Source organism: Mauremys mutica, chromosome 4 (assembly GCF_020497125.1).
Source record: "Mauremys mutica isolate MM-2020 ecotype Southern chromosome 4, ASM2049712v1, whole genome shotgun sequence".
Lineage (NCBI taxonomy): Eukaryota > Metazoa > Chordata > Testudines > Geoemydidae > Mauremys > Mauremys mutica.
Window position 1 is genome coordinate 46,228,533 of NC_059075.1, and position 19,625 is coordinate 46,248,157.

Genomic DNA, 19,625 nt, shown 5'->3' on the forward strand with positions numbered 1-19,625 from the left:
TATTTCCCCTTTTATAGATAGGTACTATATATTTGCCCTTTTCCAGTTCTCTTCTCTCTCTCCCATCCTCCATTAGTTCTCCAATGACATCCCTGTAAAGAAAATAAAAACAAGTATACCTTACTATAACAATATAGTATTAGAGTTTGGAGCTATTACTATAGAATAGGGTAATATTTTTTATAGTGATGGCTGTCACCTGATAACTAGAAAATGTGAGTTTGATGGTTTGTGAGTGTATTCATGACTCATGCAATTTACAAGAAGATGATGATGATTATTGCAGAGTGCCAGAAGAATCACAGTTCTAAAGGACATGTAAAAATATGAAAGATAGCGTCTCTAATCTAGGTCAGATAGATCCAATACTGTATACTCAAACCACAGATGTTGAGAAGATCGGTGTAGGATAGACTATATGTCATTTCTTAGGTCCTGTTACAATTTCATGACAACTTTGCAAGGCTGCATCACCCCAGGAACAATATCTATTCACCAGCTACCTGTTCTTTACCATGTTTACTGATGATAATGAGAAAAATAGTTATATATGTTCTATGGTTATGGAGTCAGATACTGAGATTATGTAGAGGTGTGGTAACCATTCTGTGTTAAAGCAACGTTTTGTTGGTGTCCAGTTCTGCTCCCAGTGATGCTAATAGGAGTTTTTTGCAATTGACTTCAGTGAGAGCAATATCAGACCCAGTTATGGAATAGCCTTAGTCACATCATTGTTAAGATTGAGTGGAACTTTCTGTTTAGAACTGATTCTTTAAAGTGCTCTAAAATCCACATGTGATGTTGCATTCCATATGTTTATGGAAATATGCTTATGAGTGTGAATATAATGTAACTGGAATATGCTTTATGCAAAAGGTCTCTGGTAAGATATCATTACAAAATTTATAATTACTGAGTGTGTTCATCCTATTTGTATGAATGTGTCATTATTGTATCTGAAGCTAGAAATATAAAGTATTACTCTGAAGTCCTATTGTAACTATGCAAAGTGTGGGCCATTAATGGTGGCTTGGAATCTTGATGGCTCCCATTAACCAGGAAAATTGGTTGTAACTGGCTCTGTTTACTTGCAAACCTTCCTGGGTAGGTGCAGGCCAACCCTGAAAGAATGGAGAATGAGGTCTAACAGTGACCATGTCACCTGGTACTGGAATCCATCTTAAACCTGGTGCTTTCCCATTTAGAAGGAAGGGTGGGAACCCAGAGAGAGACAAAGGATTCCCGCCTTGTGCCAAAGTTATAAAAGGGGGTGGAACAGAACAAAGGAGGCGGCAGTCATAAGAAATTCCCTACTTACCACCTGAGCTGGAACTAACAAGAACTGTACTGGGGAAAGGATTGGGCCCAGACAAGAAGGAGTCTAGTCTGTGAAAGAAGCTTATTGGAACATCTCTGAGGGTGTATTCAGTTTCTTAATGTATTCGGCTTAGACTTGCGTGTTTTTGCTTTATTTTACTTGGTGACTTACTTTGTTCTGTCTGTTATTACTTGAAACCACTTAAATCCTACTTTTTATACTTAATAAAATCCCTTTTTTTATTATTAAACCCAAAGTAAGTGATTAATACCTGTGGGAGCAAACAGCTGTGCATATCTCTCTGTCACTGTTATAGAGGGTGAACAATTTATGAGTTTACCTGTATAAGCTTTATACAGAATAAAACGGATTTATTTGGGGTTTGGATCCCATTGGGAGCTGGGTGTCTGGGTGCTGGAGACAGGAGTACCTGCTGAGGGGTTTTCAGTTAAAGCCTGCAGCTTTGGGGACATGGTTCAGACCCTGGGTCTGTGTTGGAGCAGAGTAGCGTGTCTGGCTCAACAAGACAGGGTTCTGGAAGTCAAGCTGGCAAGGAAAATGGGCTCAAAGGTAGTTTCAGCACATCAGGGGGTCTCTGTGACAGAACCTGTCACACTACATGCAAAGTCAGATTTTCCTGAAAATTGTTATGCCGGTTGAAGGCAGAATTAGTGGTGTAAATTTGCGGTCACTTGGTCCAAGTGTTCCTGAGGTAAAGCCCTTAAAAAATGTATATGATTTTAACATTTTCATGTTTTTATAAAGCTTTTTACACTGAGCTAGGGAAAAACTGTGACCCTGATCCTAATAAAATCTATATAATTGATCTGCCCCTGAGCAGAGGGAGACTGGACCCAGGGTATCCCACCTGGGTTCCCTAACCACTGGATCACAGAGCCATTCTCACATGCTGTCTCTCTCTGGCCCAATGACTATTTAAGTATTTATTCAGAATGGAACAGTTATTGGGCCAGGGAGAGAGAAAGAGTGGGAATGATTCTGTGGTCCAGTTTTTAGGGGACTCATTTGGGAGGCAGGGATGCCAGTGTCCAGTCCCCTTGCTCCAATCACTCTTTCATTTTATCCAGTGTGGAACAGCTTCACCAGGAGAGACTGAGGCCTGGTCTACACTAGGAGGTTATGTCGAATTTAGCAGCGTTAAATCGAATTAACCCTGCACCCGTCCACACAACGAAGCTATTTAGTTCGACATACAGGTCTCTTTAGTTCGATTTCTGTACTCCTCCCCGACAAGGGGAGTAGCGCTAAATTCAACATGGCCATGTCGAATTAGGGTACGTGTGGATGGAATTCGACGCTAATAGCTCCGGGAGCTATCCCACAGTGCACCACTCTGTTGACACTCTGGACAGCAGTCCGAGCTCGGATGCTCTGACCAGCCACACAGGAAAAGCCCCGTGAAAATTTGAATTCCTTTTCCTGTCTGGCCAGTTTGAATCTCATTTCCTGTTTGGACATCGTGGCGAGCTCAGCAGCACTGGCAGCGATGCAGAGCTCTCCAGCAGAGGAGTCCATGCAATCTCAGAATAGAAAGAGGACCCCAGCATGGACTGACCAGGAAGTCTTGGATCTGATCACTGTGTGGGGTGATGAGTCTGTGCTTTCGGAGCTGCGCTCCAAAAAACGGAATGCAAAGATCTACGAGAAGATCTCCAAAGCCATGACAGAGAGAGGATACAGCCAGGATGCAACGCAGTGCCGCGTGAAAATCAAGGACCTGAGACAAGGCTACCAGAAGACCAAAGCGGCAAACGGACGCTCCGGATCCCAGCTCCAGACATGCCGTTTCTACGAGGCACTGCATTCCATTCTAGGTGCGGCCGCCACCACTACCCCACTACTGACCGTGGACTCTGAGGATGGGATAGTGTTGACAGCCGGTTCCTCGGAGATGTTCGCGGATGGGGAAGATAAGGAAGGAGATGAGGAGGACGAGGCAGTCGACAGCGCTTACAACGCTGATTTCCCTGACAGCCAGGATCTCTTCATCACCCTCACGGAGATCCCCTACCAACCCTCCCCAGCCGTTAACCCGGACACTGAATCAGGGGAAGGATCAGTCGGTAAGTGCTTTAAACATGTAAACATTTATTTTTAACAGAACAGGAATATTAACTATGTGAAAAGAAGGTCAATATGTACGGGGATAGAACAGAAATCCTCATGGGAGATCTCCATGAAGCTCTCCTGGAGGTAATTGAAAAGCCTCTGCATGAGGTTCCTGGGGAGAGCGGCCTTATTGCATCCTCCGTGGTAGCACACTTTTCCGCGCCAGGCTATCATCAGATACTCGGGTATCATTGCCTCAACGAGCATGGCGGCATAGGGCCCTGGTTTTTGCTGGCTTTCACGCAGCATGTGGTCTTTATCTGTGTCACTGATCCTCATCAGGGTGATCTCGCTCATGGTGACCTGCTTTGAATTAGGGGAATGTTAGTATTGGGACTGCTTGCCTGTTCCTTTACATAACTGTAACCGGCGGTTTACAGCCATGCGGTGGAGGCGGGACAGGGGCAGCATACAGGGATCTTTCCCGGGGACAGCCGCGAGGGGGTGGGACAGGGGCAGAGTGCATGCTTTCCGGATTGCCGGCAGCAGGAACTGGCCAACGCTAGGAGCATTGCTTTGACCGTGAAAGGAGGGCACTGCTATAAATTAAGTTTTAAGCAGCCAAAAGTCTGCGGCTTATCATGTCTGCCTGCAACACGAATTCTGCTGTCCTGCCCCGCTTGTCTGATCTCCACTGAAAGGCCCCAGGCACTGAATGTGAAGGCCGAAAAGTCGACCTTGTCCTGAGTGCGCATGAGATAGGTGCTGTGCATGGTCTTGTTCACAGAGACAGACTAGACTATGTTCATTGTTTGCAAAAATGTATCTTTGTAAGGAATTCACTCTCTTTTTCCCATCACACAGCTGCGACTGTCTCCCGACCTACCCCGGCATCCCCCTCACAGAGGCTGGCGCAGATTAGGCGGCGAAAGAAAAGGAAACGGGACGAGATGTTCTCAGAACTTATGGGCTGCTCCCGAGCCGAGGCGGCCCAGCAGACCCAGTGGAGGGAGAACATGTCGCAGCACCAGCGCTCACACAGCAAACGGGAGGACAGGTGGCGGCAGGAAGACCAGCAGGCGACTCAAACGCTGCTTGGACTAATGAGGGAGCAAACGGACACGCTCCGGCGCCTTGTGGATGTTCTGCAGGACCGGAGGCAGGAGGACAGAGCCCCACTGCAGTCTATCTCTAACTGCCCTCCCCTCACCCAAAGTACCAAGAAGGAGGGGTGGCAGGGGCCGTGAAAACTGTCACTCCACCCCTACAGAGTGCTCAAGTACAAGAAGGCTCTCATTCCCAAAATTTTGATAAGTCCTTTCCTTCCCGCCTCACCCAAGCCCCTGTCCCAGTTTCATCCCCTAGCTGTCTAGTTGATAATAAAAAATACTTTTCTGTTAATTACTGGTTCCGTCATGTTCTTTTAGAGGAGACTGTGTTTGAAGGGGGGGAAGGGGGTTGATAATTGGACAGGACAGTCACCTTTACCAGAGTACAGACACGGGGGCAGGTTCAGCAGCAGGTTACACACACAGTGCAGTCACTAGGCACCCTGGTCAGTCTGGGAGGTGGTTTTCATGTTCTGTGTGTGGGGGGCTATGTGACTTTGTGGCAGGGGAGGGTGGTTAGAGATCTTATGCAGCGGTCCTTATCCTGGATCACAGAGCCACGCAGCAGGGGATCTGTAACCGTCCTCCCCCGCCACAAAGTCACATAGCCACCACACACAGAGTCCCGAAAAGGAGGGGTGGCAGGCTCCGTTGAAACAACCAGTCCGCCACTGCGGACCGCTCTAGGAGCAGGAGCCTGTCATTCCTCGAGTTTAGAAGCGGTCTTTACATCACTACACACCCTACCCACCACAGTCTGCGTCCCAGTTTCAACCCTTTACCGCGAAATCAGTAATAAAGAAAACTGTTAATTAACAAAGTTCCATGTATTTTATTTTTAAGCGTGCGTTGGAAGGGGGGGAACGGGGTGAAGAGGGTATGTAACTGCAGAGGATAGTCAACATTAGCTGGGTAAAGAAATGGGGGCAGGTTCAGCTTCTCTGTAAACAAACTTAATAGTCACAGGTTACCCTGCTCACTGAGGAACCTAGCTTTCAAAGCCTCCCGGATGCACAGCGCTTCCCGCTGGGCTCTTCTAATCGCACGGCTGTCTGGCTGGGCGTAATCAGCAGCCAGGCTATTTGCCTCAACCTCCCATCCCGCCATAAAGGTCTCCCCCTTGCTCTCACAGAGATTGTGGAGCACACAGCAAGCTGCAATAACAATGGGGATATTGGTTTCGCTGAGATCTGAGCGAGTCAGTAAGCTTCTCCATCTCCCCTTGAGACATCCAAAAGCACACTCCACCACCATTCTGCACTTGCTCAGCCGGTAGTTGAAGAGTTCTTTGTCACTGTCCATGGCGCCTGATTAGGGCTTCATGAGCCAAGGCATTAGCGGGTAGGCTGGGTCCCCGAGGATCACTATAGGCATTCTCCACATCCCCAACAGTTATTTTGTGGTCCGGGAAGAAAATACCTTCCTGCAGGCGTCTAAACAGACCAGAGTTCCTGAAAACACGCGCGTCATGAACCTTGCCCGGCCATCCGACGTTGATGTTGGTAAAACATCCCCTATGGTCCACCAGTGCTTGCAGCACCATTGAAAAGTAGCCCTTTCGGTTAATATACTGGCTGGCCTGGTGGTCCGGTCCCAGGATAGGGATGTGAGTTCCATCTATAGCCCCACCGCAGTTTGGGAATCCCATCGCGGCGATGCCATCTATGATGACCTGAACGTTTCCCGGGGTCACTACCTTTGAGAGCAGTAGCTCAACGATTGCGTTGGCTACTTGCATCACAGTAACCCCCACGGTAGATTTGCCCACGCCAAAGTGGTTCGCTACTGACCGGTAGCTGTCTGGCATTGCAAGTTTCCAGAGGGCTATGGCCACTCGCTTCTGCACAGTCAGGGCTGCTTGCATCCGAGTGTCCTTGCGCTTCAGGGCAGGGGACAGCAACTCACACAGTTCAAGGAAAGTTCCCTTACACATCCTAAAGTTTCGCAGCCACTGTGATTCATCCCAGACCTGCAGCACTATGCGGTCCCACCAGTCCGTGCTTGTTTCCCGGGCCCAGAATTGCTGTTCCACAGCATGAACATGACCCATTGCCACCATGATGTCCACGGCGTGGGGTCCCGTGCTTTGTGAGAGGTCTGTGCCACTCTCAGACTTCATGTCCTCACCGCGCTGCTGTAGCTTCCTCGCCCGATTTCTCAGCATCTGACTGTGAAAAAGGTGGACGATAAGGTGCGAGGAGTTGACAACGGCCATAACTGCAGCGATGATCGCAGCGGGCTCCATGCTCGCAGTGCTGTGGCGTCCGCGCTGTCACTCACCAGAAAAGTGCGCGAACTGATTGCCCGCCTGCGCTTTCAGGGAGGGAGGGCGGGAGTGACGGTTGAATGACGACAGTTACCCAAAACCACCCTCGACACATTTTTTCCCCCAGCAGGCATTGGGGGCTCGACCCAGAATTCCAATGGGCAGCGGGGACTGCAGGAACTGTGGGATAGCTGCCCACAGTGCACCGCTTCCAATGTCGATGCTTGCCCCGTTAGTGTGGACTCACAAAGTCAAATTACTGTCCTTAGTGTGGATACACACGTTCGACTTTGTAATATCGGTTCCACAAATTCGATTTAAGTAGAATCGAACTACTCTGGTAGTGTAGACATACCCTGAGGGAGCCCTGCATCTGAACATCCCATGGTTCAAGATAGGAGACTCCTGTCTAAATTCTTTCTCTCCATCTGGCAGAGAGGGGGGAATTGAACCTGGATCTCCCACATCCCAGGCAATCACTACTCTAACTACTGGGCTAAAAGTTATAAGATAGGCACCTCCACTGCCTCAGTCTATTTTCTAAAGTGGGAGGCAGGTACCTAATTTATTCCCTCAAGAAGTGCCTTAGGCATCTAAGGTCTCTGACTTTCCAGGCAGGGGATTCCTCTTTGTGGATCACAAGTAGAGACAAGTGCCTCCCTGCAGACCAGACTTGGGCACTATCTCTGAGAGAGAAGTGGAACTTAGCATACACCTTTGTAGTCAGCATCTCCCATTGACTAGCTTAGGCAGCTCTGGGCCTAGCATGCTGGCTTTGTAGATCCTGTTCTGAGGTGCCTATCTCTCCCTATTCATTGTATAGGGAGCCTAGGTGTCTAACAGCTTTGTGGATTGCAGTGTTGTTCCTGTGGTTTGCTAAGTGGTGTGACACTCAGCACTGCAACACCTATGTCCCTTCTAAATCCCACCCCATGTGCTTACATGTTTGTAAGATCACAGCCTTAGCTACATAATGAACAGGCATATCTTGCCAGTTGTGCTTTGAATGAAGCATGGCTCTGCAGGAGTCATTATTAGCTTGGCCAGCATCATTCCATCCTTACTCTAATAATTTGGTGATATATCCCTGTGAATGATGAATCAGAGAAACAGCCCACAGCACGGAAGGGGTTAAAGAGAACCTTTGGGCCCAGCTAGCCCTGTCCCCTTATACCAGGAGCCAATGCCAGGCCAGGAGGGGAGAGAAAAGAGGGGAACCTGCCTCACTTTGGGTCTGACTGGTGAGGTGGGAGTAGCGGGGACAGGGCGTGCTTGGGGGAGGGGTCAAGCAGGTGGTGGGGCCTTGGGGAAGGGGTGGAGTGAGGGCGGGACCTTGGGCAGAGCTGGGGTTGAACACCCTCGGGGCAAGGAGGAAGCCGGCATCTGTGACAAGCACCGTCTCCCTGGCTAGAGGAAGAGGCTTAGGAGCACCCAGCCTAAGACAGAACTGTGTGACCAAAGAACAGAGACCATGTGGAGTTCTGACCCTGCCAAACACATGGCTGCCCTGCCCAGAGGAACCTGGGACCACAACAGGATGCGACCCAGTGGCCATGAGGGGATACTATTAGAGATAAGTCACCACTGCCATGCCTCACAATGAAGTGATGGCAATAGGAAGTAGCTCAGGGCAGTGAATGTAGTCTCCCTGCTGGGAGGCCCCCTACCCAAGAGTTGACTTACACGGGGCCCTGGGCTGGGACCTGGTGAAGTGGGAGGGCCTGGGTTCCCCTACCTCCCCCTCAGCCTTAAAGCCTGGGGCACCTTGATCAAGCAAGGGGCTTCATTTTAGTTACTTAAAAATAAAAGAAAAGGCCTGGCAAATTCTCAAAACAAAAATATTATTTAAAAAAATTAAGGTTGTGGAATTACAAAATGTATTTACTTGTCACACAATTTAGAAAACCAAGCACTTAAAAATAAAGAAACAAATTGTTAAGGATATCATAAATCTTGCACTGCCAGCTATTGGATAAATTATTCTCATTAAGTATAAAGTAATATATATTTAATATTAAAGAATCAACCTTCAGAGTTAAAGTTATTGTGTTGTAATGAAATGTGTTCTTTTATTATATCCGCAAGATAATGTTGCCAATTCTTGCAATTTTACTATGAATCTTGCAAACAGTTGGTATATTTCTTAAAGCTCCAGCTGCTGGGATCACATTATCACCTGAGAACCTCAGCTTTCATTTAAAAAAAAGTAACCTTTTAGCATTCATACTCAAGGCTATGATTTTGGTACATCAATTTTTAGTAAATTTCTTGGCAGAGGTGTGGGGAAAAGACTGTAAGTCACAAAAGGGGGGATGAGAGTCTACCCTGCACCCACACCACAGCAGAGATGCATGTACTGCGGTGTTCTGTCTAGTTCCCTGCTCTCTGGGCATTGCGACCTGGCACACAAGATCGCATTCAGGTTTGATGTGTCTGTCACTTTTGCCTCCATCTACGGAGGAGGGATAGGCCTGCGCTAGGTCACAACATCTAGAGCGGTGAGCTGAGACCAGCCTTGAAGGACAGCAACTGCCACTGCAGAGTGAGTGCAGGACAGACTTCTCATAGACTTTATTCAAATTCATATTACTGTGAACATCATGAGTTCTGTGTCAAAATCACAGCTTTACTCATGGTTGCAGAAAAATGCTTGAAAACACAAACCCTAAATGAAAAGACAAAAAATGGAGGGGGGAAGGAAATATTATTTTATGATTCATGGCTTTTAAGTCAAACTTAATGTTGGTGGGTAACTTATGATTTTTGAATGTCAGGTGTTGGCTATACTGCCAGCCTTAACTTTTGGGGACTTTTTCAATATTTGGAATATTGATATTTTCCTTCTCTGGCTTTTGTCATTTTGGTGTCCTGAAGGAGACCCAGCATTGAATCCTTATATCAAATGTCTTCCCTTCTTGCTCCCACCTGGTAGCTGTAGTGTCAAAAAACCTGATTTTGCTACTGATCATAAGAAGGTGACACAGAGAAGTGTTAGCAAGAAATTGAAACTTTATTTCCTGACTCTCTTGGTGAGGGTTATCCCAGGGCTGGGGTCACTCTCCATTGACTCCAATGCCTGCTGTGACTGTCACCCCAATCAGCCCACGGGTCCTTCTGCTCCAGCTACTGACCCAGCTCAGTCCTGGGCACTACTCTCCCCGCGCGCTTCCCCAAGCCCCACCCCTTTGCCATCACCCTGGGCGCTTCCCCCTAAGGTAGAAGTCAACCTTCCGCCTCAACGTGCGCTTGAAACCTCAGCCCCGCTGTGACGTCACGGCGCGGTTGCTACGGGAACACCAGGGGTTTGCCTGACGGCTGTCGTGAAGCGACGGGGCTACTAGAGCTGTGGCGGTAGCCTAGGCCCTGCCTCCCCCTTCTCTCGGGCGCTGACTCCGCGCCACTCCCCCTCCCTATCGCAGCCGGAGGAGGCGGTGCTGCCGCTGTTTGCTATGTAGGGGGCCTGGTGCGGGCGGATCCGGAGGCCGCTGTCCGCCTCTTGAGAGCGGCGAGGGGGGCTCGATTGCGGGATGTTCTCCAAGAAGCCGCACGGGGATGTGCGGAAATCCACGCAGAAGGTGCTGGACAGCCGCAAGGACCCGCTCACCCGCCTCAAGCACCTGCGCGTCCTCATCGGTGAGGCCCAGGGTGGGAGCGAGGGAGGCCGAGGGAAAGGTGTCCTGGCGCGGGGAGCGAAAGGGGCCGGGCGGGGCCGGGGGAAAAGGTGCCCTGGCGTGGGGAGCGAGAGCGGCCGGGGGGACGGTACCCCAGCGTGGGGAGCGAGTGGGGTCTAGGTGGGGACGGGAGGAAGGTGCCCCGACTCGGGGGGCGTTGAGAGCGAGAGGGGTCCCGGCCCGGAGGGGGCACAGGGGTGGGGTCACTCCAGTCTGGGGTGTGTTACAGTGCCTTGTGGTTGGCGACCCAGGCTTGTGGGCGCCTCCTGATGAGCCCTGGTTGGGTGCTCGCTCCCTCCCTCCCTCGGCTGGCGGTGGGGCTTCTTGGCTCAGGTTCCTGGTTTAGAAAGACACAAAACTTGTGTGTGCCCCGCTGCTTGGGTGAGGGGCAGAGAGAGTGGGGAGGATGGGCGGTGTTGCCTGTAGGGGGTGGGTGGATTCTCACCCAAAGATAGGAGGGAAGGCCCAGAGCCTCAAACCAAACCTCTTTGTTGGCATGATAGTCTACACGGTGTTGATTAAGTGTAAATGACATTAACATTGAGTGTTCCTAAGTAGCTCACGTCATGGAACATCTGCTTGGAACAGGGCTTTGCAGGAGTGCCGGGGATTGCTGAGGCAATTTTTGAGGTGGAGTGAAGGGTTAATTAAATTCATGCCACCTCTTCTTCCCCCCTCTTCCTCCTCCTGCTCTATCCGCGCCCCCCCCCCCCAAGCCCTGTAATATGAAAGACTACAGTAATGCTGAGTTTTTTGGAAGTTGTGGATTAATTTGTCCTGTGAAAGAAAAATATGCTAGATCTTTATAAATACTGCAAAATTGTTTAATATCTTTGTTGAATAAAAACTGCTAATGAGCTTTAATGGCATTTGTAACCACTCTTATCCATATTACATAAATGCTTGTATTAGCAAATTTTGTTTGTAAGGATTTTCACAGTAACCGCATCACAAATACTCGTTAAAATGTATTCAGATGCGTATTCATGCTGGATGTGTTCTTGTGATCATCCTGAAAGCTCCTTTTGGGTTTGGGAGTCCTTCAGTCAGAGTGGAATCAGCACTAAGCAGTAGCTTAGTACAAATAGTGAATGATAAGTAATGAATACATGATGCAGTAGTCATGGTGATGATGATTTGTTAGAGGTCAGTAGGTTGAAATAACAAATACATTTGTAAAAATCCAAGTCTGTTCAAGGATACTTGGAGAACAGACACAGTGATTACATTTACTGCAAATAGTTAGCTGTGTCCTGTTTTTCTGCCCTGAAATACATTGGGTGCAATTGTAGGTCTGTCACTTTCTCTACATGTATTTAGAGCTGGGTCAAGAAGAGTGACCTTGGTGCAACTGTGTTTCTTAGTTTTTGGGTAGGAGTCAGTGCTCTCGGCTGTTCTTATTTGGGGGGGGGGTGTATATAAGTTTCTTGTCCTTACAGTTCAAAACTGCCAAGAAAAATGGTTATTGATATTTGTTCCTCTAAATGCCAATGCCAGGGTACAACTGTTAACATGTGGCAGCCTTACAGTTTAAGCACTTATAATTACACTGCCTCAAAAGAGGATACTACATCCTTGTAATTAACTTCTCTTACTGCTGGGGTGGGCTGGAACAGCTATCTCCCTATCCTTGAAATCATTAAATTGTTCTTACCTGTTTATACTGGACCAATTGTGGCTTGCGCTGTGTATAAATATGCTGTGTTATCCGGCAGTTTATCAACCAGAAAGCTCTATATTCTGATATTTTCCGATACAAATTTTCAATCTAGTAACCGGGTAGTATACTGCCCAGGAAGTTATGCAATTGCACATTCTGTACTCTACTTTTATTCAAAAGAGGCAGAAGACAAGTAACCTCATCTTCTCCAGCGTTTGAAGAAGTCTGCAATAGGAACCAGCCTCACAAAGGAACAAAATGCAATTCTGAATTGATGTTATTTGGCTACCCTTAGTCTGTGTATTGTTTTGTTTGATTTGAATTTCGAGTATTTACTTCCACTCCTTTGGAAGTTAGATGTGGTTGATAAGAAACAAGGGCTGCAGCTCTATTAGGAACATCATCACAGTGTCAGCTAATGGTTCTTAATTAATCTGAGGTTTTTGCAGTGACTTTAAAACAGATTAAATCAGTTGGGGCATCTCAGCACCTGCCTGTTCCATTTGCCACAGTCTTAGGGCTTGGCTACACTTACAAATTTGCAGCGCTGCAGCAGGGTGTGAAAACACGCCCTCTCCAGCGCTGCAAATTGCGCCGCTGCAAAGCGCCAGTGTGGTCAAAGCCCCAGCGTGGCTCCCAGCGCTGTCCGTTATTCCCCACAGGGAGGTGGAGTACGGACAGCGCTGGGAGAGCTCTCTCCCAGCGCTGGTGCTTTGACTACACTTAGCACTTCAAAGCGCTGCCGCGGTAGCACTCCCACGGCAGCGCTTTGAAGCGCTATGTCTACACTACACAGCTTTTATTGACATGGCTGTGTCGCTACAGCCGTGCTGCTAAAAGTTGTGCAGTGTAGCTGCTGTTTGTTAGCTCTCCTGCCGCCAAAAACTTCCACCCTCAATAAGCTGTGTCTGCATTGTCGGCAGGAGAGCACTCCTGCCGACAAAGCGCTGTTCACACTGGCGCTTGTCGTCGGCAAAACTTTTGTCTTTCAGGCTTTTTTTTTAACATCTCTGAAAGACAAAATTTTGTCGTTCAGCTGCCAGTGTAGACATAGCCTTAGAGTACAGTCCAGTGCATGACTATGTAGACAAAGGCAGATTTGCTGGGTGTGACTCTGTTTTGCATCCTTTCTTTTTTTTTTTGCCATGATCTGGCTACAAAATTGTGCCTTCTTGCAGATGTGCTCTCCTATATATCTGTGAATTGGAAAAATGACAGGACTTATTCTGGATGCTCCTATTGGCACCTCCCACATACACACTTGACAATGAAAGAAATGGATTGCTGATTGTCTGTCTGTAGTCTTCTATTCTGTAAGGTTTACTCCTTCCCTTCAATCCTTAAAAACATGGCACGCACACAGTGCAAGCAGATCTGCTGCTTGTTTACAAGACACTCTGCCTCTTCTCTCATCCTCCTTTCATGATTGGTCTGCAGGACCAAATTTAAAAATATTGGTGCCAGCATCAGATAGATGACTGGTAGCAATAGATACGGATAACTGTCTGCATTTATTTGGTACACCAGGAGCTGTTCCTATTCTGAGTAGTGAAGTGTTGTAGCTTCCTGTTTACCATCTTCTGTGACTACTCCACCATATTGTAATAGTGGGCACTCTGCCATATGCTCCAGGGGAGCCAACCCAACCACTCCAGTGTTGTCTCTGGGAAAAGCTTTCCACAATCTCTGCTCTGTTTTGCTTCCCCACTCTTTGTGAAGACTGACTTTTGTACCTGTCAGATCACTTCTTTCCCCAACTTCTGCATATCAGCAAGTTGTAGCAAAAGGAGAATCCCGTAGTCATTTCACATCCACAGAGAAGATAGGAGTTTACCTCCCTTCATAAACTTTAAACCCCTTTAATGGAGCTGCAAAGTAAACTGACGGTAACGTACTTGGGAGCTGAATCTCTGCTGTACACTTAATGTTTGGTCCAGTAAATCATTGTGTGACTACAAATCCAAGTCCTGGACAGTCACTGCTTTATTAGAACTCTTTGCATGTGTTAATAAAATAATGGAAAAAGGATAATTCTCTAACATAACTTGTTTAGATTTTTCACAAGGCTTCTGATGAAGTCCTTCATAGGAGGCTACTAAAATAGTGAAGTACAATAGTACTGGTAGGAGAGGCAGAGTGCTGGCATGGATCAGAAATAGAAAATAAAGAATAGGAATTGTCAGTTTTCATCATGACAGAGGATTAACAGTTGGGTGCTACATGGTTCTGTATGAGGACCAGTGTCTAAATGTATTTAAAAGTGGAGGAGGCAAGCAATGAGGTGTCAGAACATGTAGATGACACAATATTTTTGGTCAAAACCAGAAGAGACTAACTTTGGAAGACCTAACCAAACTAGATGAATGGACCATACAATGACAGATGAAATTTACTGTTGACAAATGCAAAGTAATAGACATTGGAAGGAATCATTTGAATTAGTTTTACAGCTCAGTTGGTTCTAAAGTAACTGCATCTTGAGAAAACTACCTTGGCATTGTTGTGGACAGCTCAGTTGAGACTTCTGCTCAATGTGCAGTAGCAGTAAAAAATGCAAACAGTGTTACGATGCATAAAGAATAGGATGAAGACTAATATGGAAAATATGCCATATAAACAATGATATGCCTTCACATAGAATAGTGTTCAGTTCTAGTAACCCCCATCACAAAAAGACTAACAGAAGGTAGAAAGGTTCAAAGATGGGAGATGGAAATGATTCAGATCTGGAAAACCTCTCATATGAAGAGAAATTAAAAGGATTGAGACTTGACTTCAGAGAGGGCATATAAATACACAATAATAAATGACACAGACAAGGTAAAAATGTCTATTCACTTTTCCTCATTATACAAGAACAAGGGGAAATGCATTGAAATTGAAAAGTGGCAAATTCAAAACTGATAAGGAAATATTTTTCACACAATGAAGATATGGATATAATGGTGACAAGATTTTTATAGAGACCAAGACCTTGGCAGCATCCTAAAAAGAATTAAACATTTATGTGGATAACAATATCCATAATTACCATAGTAATTTTTATATAAAATATATAAATATATATATTTTAAAAAGTAGGAAGGGGTCATTTGTGTCTGTGCGCACACAATTCACTAAAAGCATCTTTTGATCAAGAATGCTGTGACTAGTCATGGCAATTTTTATCAATTATCGGGGCGGGGGTCATGGAAATATTGTAGAGAAGTGATAGCTTCGCTACCATAAAACCCAATTTTAGCATCTGTAAACTTTTCCAAACCAACATTAGACTGGAAAATTGCCTTATTTATTCTGAAGGCAAGACCCACCTCAATAAGGAGCATGAAGCACACCTCTGCCCCTCCTGTTAAGGCAGCCTTCCCCAACAGATGGAACTCATCTCCAAAGACATGGCCCATTAGCAATCAAGTCACCTCATACAGGCCATGAGAGATAACACTAGGCGGTATTTACATATGAATAGCTTCCTTTCTCCTGCACAGGGAGAAAGCAGTGTCCCTGCTTCAGGTTGCTGTGTTTTAAAGCATGTGGAGTTGGATGTCCTCTAAAAATCCAAGGTGGCTCACATTAAAGAAAACTAGGTCACCATAGCTCAATAAAACCACACTGAAATATCGATACCATTAAGAAAGCATATGCCACACACACAAGTTCCTGATGACTACAAAACAAGGTTCCACGTGAACATAGGAACTGCTATACTGGATCAAAACTAGTGGTCTATCTAGTCCAGAAGCCTGTTTCCAACAGTGACCAGTACCAGCTGCTTCAAAGAAAGAAAACACCGCAGTAGGCAATTATGGGTGTTTGCTTTGTGGAATCAGTTAAATGTACACTGTTGCAAACTAGGTCCTTTGAGAATAAAATCTTAGCTTAAGCAGAATTTTTTTTGTATGTTCTGGTCCTGATAGTTTTTAAATTTTAGATGCAAAATATTCATCAAAAATAAAACTATTCTTTCCCCATTATATTTTCACTGTGGAATAAAACTAAGACCAACTTAATAGCTGCTAATGCAAACCAATTTATTGCTAGTATTGTGTTTGTAAACATGCTCCACAATTCCAGTTTACTGTTTTAAAATTTTACAGTGGTTGAGAACTCAAGAATTTTCATCCATAGCAGTCCTGTTGACTTTGAGTTATCTATAGCTATCTGTAGAGAGGAAATCAGTCTGTACCTTACAGCTGGATGAAACGTATGTTGGACATCCAGTTTGACTGGTCTCTTGTTTAAGGGGTGAAAACATTATCTAAAGTTTATTTCTGAGATGCTTACAGGTGTGGATTGGCCTATGTAGGTTAAATCAGAAGGGCTTTAAATTAAACAAATACCTGTTTGAACATGTCTGTTACAACATTTCAAAAGGATAAATATCCAGTGGCTTTATACTGTAAAATGGTGCTTTATAATCTCTCAGTCTTGCAAACTATACCAGCTGAAAGAGTTAATGATCCTTCTAGCAAAGGTAATAGAAGTGGTGAGGGGGAATACTATTGCAAAGAGAAGCATTCTGGAATTTTTTTTAGGGATGATAGGCCACAAAGTTCTTATTGGATCTTTAAACTTGCATTATTTTCTGCAATAGCAGCAGAATGTGTGTTTTCTTTAATGTTAACAGCTATACCTAATCAATAGGATATGTTGCTGTTGTTGTTCTTGGGCTCATGTAAAGGAATTGCCTTTTAGTTAAGGAATCTGGACTAGGTTAAGTTTTGGTCTTGACTTGTGAGCCTGGACTAGGTTTGCTGCTTATTTGGGCGGGGAGGGCAGGGGCATTGCCAAAGTGAGTTTTGGCAAACATACTGAATAATGAGTTTGTGCTAGGAAACAGTTTGGGATCAGGTCAAAGGTCCAAGGTAGGCAAAGGAGTAGTTTTGGCTTCTGGGGGCGGACTTGGGTTTGCATGGGCTAAATTTGTGACTTACGAAGACTTGCAGATGTGGCAGAATGTCTTACAGTTGCCTCATATCTGTGTTTTGGAACCTGAAGAAGAGCTCTGTTGAAGTTCGAAAGCTTGTTTGTTTCACCTACAGAGGTTGGTCCAATAAAAGGGATTACCTCACCCACCTTCCTCCCCCCTCCCCCGCGCTTAAGTTTTCATTAAAATAAGTTTTAAGACTCCAGTTTGTATGGTTACAGCGAGAACATTAAAAATGGAATAAATGTAAACAAGTGTTGATTCCCCCTGAGTTTGCTGTTAACCTGAAACAACTAGGTTTGAGAGCTCTCGGATACTTTATTTCATCTCAATGGAATGTTGAAATTTAAACCTGATCGTGTAAATGTCAATGTTCGGTATTTTACTGCTGTTCAGTTCAGCAAAAACATCCAGCAAATGTGCTTGTTCATCAATTTTTGGAATGTTGGAGGCTGAACACCCCAGATGTCAAAACATCCAGCTGCTTTCCCTTGGCAACTTCTATAAAGCAGTAATGACTTTTCCATACAAAAATCTGGTTGCACTCAAATAATCTGTGACAGCATTACAAAAAATTAACATAAAGAAACTAAAATGGATCATGTTATATTGGAAGGACAGTTGCATTGATCTGGGGCTCATGCTATGTAATTTAGGTCTAAATGTACCCCCATAGGATACAGACTTATTTATAGTATGCACAGAGTGGTATACACTTTTGGGCCTGATCCAAAGTCCCTTGAAGTCTCTGAGGATATGTATTGTATGTTTTCATACCCTAATTAAAGGGACACGGGTGTTATATCTTTAACAAGTAAGGCATTTGTTACGGTCCCGCATGATATTCTTATCGATAAACTAGGCAAATACAATTTAGATGGGGCTACTATAAGGTGGGTGCATAACTGGCTGGATAACCGTACTCAGAGAGTAGTTATTAATGGTTCCCAATCCTGCTGGAAAGGTATAACAAATGGGGTTCCGCAGGGGTCTGTTTTGGGACCGGCTCTGTTCAATATCTTCATCAATGACTTGGATGTTGGCATAGAAAGTACGCTTCTTAAGTTTGCAGATGATACCAAACTGGGAGGGATTGCAACTGCTTTAGAGGACAGGGTCATAATTCAAAATGATCTGGACAAATTGGAGAAATGGTCTGAGGTAAACAGGATGAAGTTTAACAAAGACAAATGCAAAGTGCTCCACTTAGGAAGGAACAATCAGTTTCACACATACAGAATGGGAAGAGACTGTCTAGGAAGGAGTATGGCAGAAAGGGATCTAGGGGTTATAGTGGACCACAAGCTAAATATTAGTCAACAGTGTGATGCTGTTGCAAAAAAAGCAAACGTGATTCTGGGATGCATTAACAGGTGTGTTGTGAGCAAGACATGAGAAGTCATTGTTCCGCTCTACTCTACGCTGGTTAGGCCTCAACTGGAGTAGTGTGTCCAGTTCTGGGCACCGCATTTCAAGAAAGATGTGGAGAAGTTGGAGAGGGTCCAGGGAAGAGCAACAAGAATGATTAAAGGTCTTGAGAACATGACCTACGAAGGAAGGCTGAAATAATTGGGTTTAGTTTGGAAAAGAGAAGCCTGAGAGGGGACATGATAGCAGTTTTCAGGTATCTAAAAGGGTGTCATCAGGAGGAGGGAGAAAACTTGTTCACCTTTGCTTCTTGTTCTGTCCTTAGAGGCTATGGGCTTAAACTGCAGCAAGGGAAGTTTAGGTTGAACATTAGGAAAAAGTTCCTGTCAGGGTGGTTAAACACTGGAATAAGTTGCCTAGAGAGGTTGTGAAATCTCCATCTCTGGAGATATTTAAGAGTAGGTTAGATAAATGTCTATCATGGATGGTCTAGACAGTATTTGGTCCTGCCATGAGGGCAGGGGACTGGACTCGATGACCTCTCGAGGTCCCTTCCAGTCCTAGAGTCTATGAATCTATGAAACAAAGACACCGTTCTCCAAACATTTAGTCAGATGTTGGAGTTAAATGGGAGTTGTAAAAAGCCTTCCACCATTTTAACAGTCAAGCATTAAGAGAGCTGGGAAACTCCTTACTGAATAGCAATGCTACCTTCCCCATCTCATATTTGGAATGCAGTAATTTAAGCAATATGGCTTATCAAATGTTTTATCATCTTATTTTAACATTCTTTCTGGTAACTTTTATCAGTTCCATTAAGTTCTGAGAATTTTCTAATGAACTTCTCCAAATGATTAGTTCCTTTATTTAATTCAAAGAGAACTGTCATTATAAATATCTGTGCTTTGTGCAGTTTACTGTAACCTACTGAAAGGCAGCAAGCAGATTACTTGTCTTGAAGTCTGGAATAATTATAGTTTTTGTACCATTTGCCTTCTTGATCAGACACATACAGGAATTTTGGACACTGAAATGTTTTCCTATTGATTGCACAGATCATTACAAAAATTGCATTTGAAGTCCTGATACTATAAAGTCTCAATATAAATCTAGCCCTTTAAGTTTTCTAATTATATAGCAGTACTTGACATGGGTATCTTTATTATTAAGTTGGTATAACCTGCTGTAAAGTGAGAAAATATTTTTTTATGTTAGTGTTGCCACATACTTTGTGTTCAC

The 19,625-nt window shown here is 45.2% G+C and overlaps 1 protein-coding gene across 5 annotated transcripts in view; it reads left to right on the plus strand.

Annotated features, from left to right (window-relative positions):
* The first annotated feature begins 10,095 nt into the window (after nt 1-10,095).
* Nucleotides 10,096-19,625, plus strand: part of RALGAPA1 (Ral GTPase activating protein catalytic subunit alpha 1) — a 265,455-nt gene continuing 255,925 nt past the window's right edge. For 3 of the 5 annotated variants that reach the window (XM_045013658.1, XM_045013659.1, XM_045013660.1), the window contains exon 1: nt 10,096-10,396. In XM_045013658.1, coding sequence (XP_044869593.1) covers nt 10,291-10,396 — 106 coding nt within the window. In that variant the 5' untranslated portion in view covers nt 10,096-10,290. The remainder of the gene's footprint in view (nt 10,397-19,625) is intronic. The other 2 variants (XM_045013661.1, XM_045013662.1) reach the window with 2 other exon arrangements.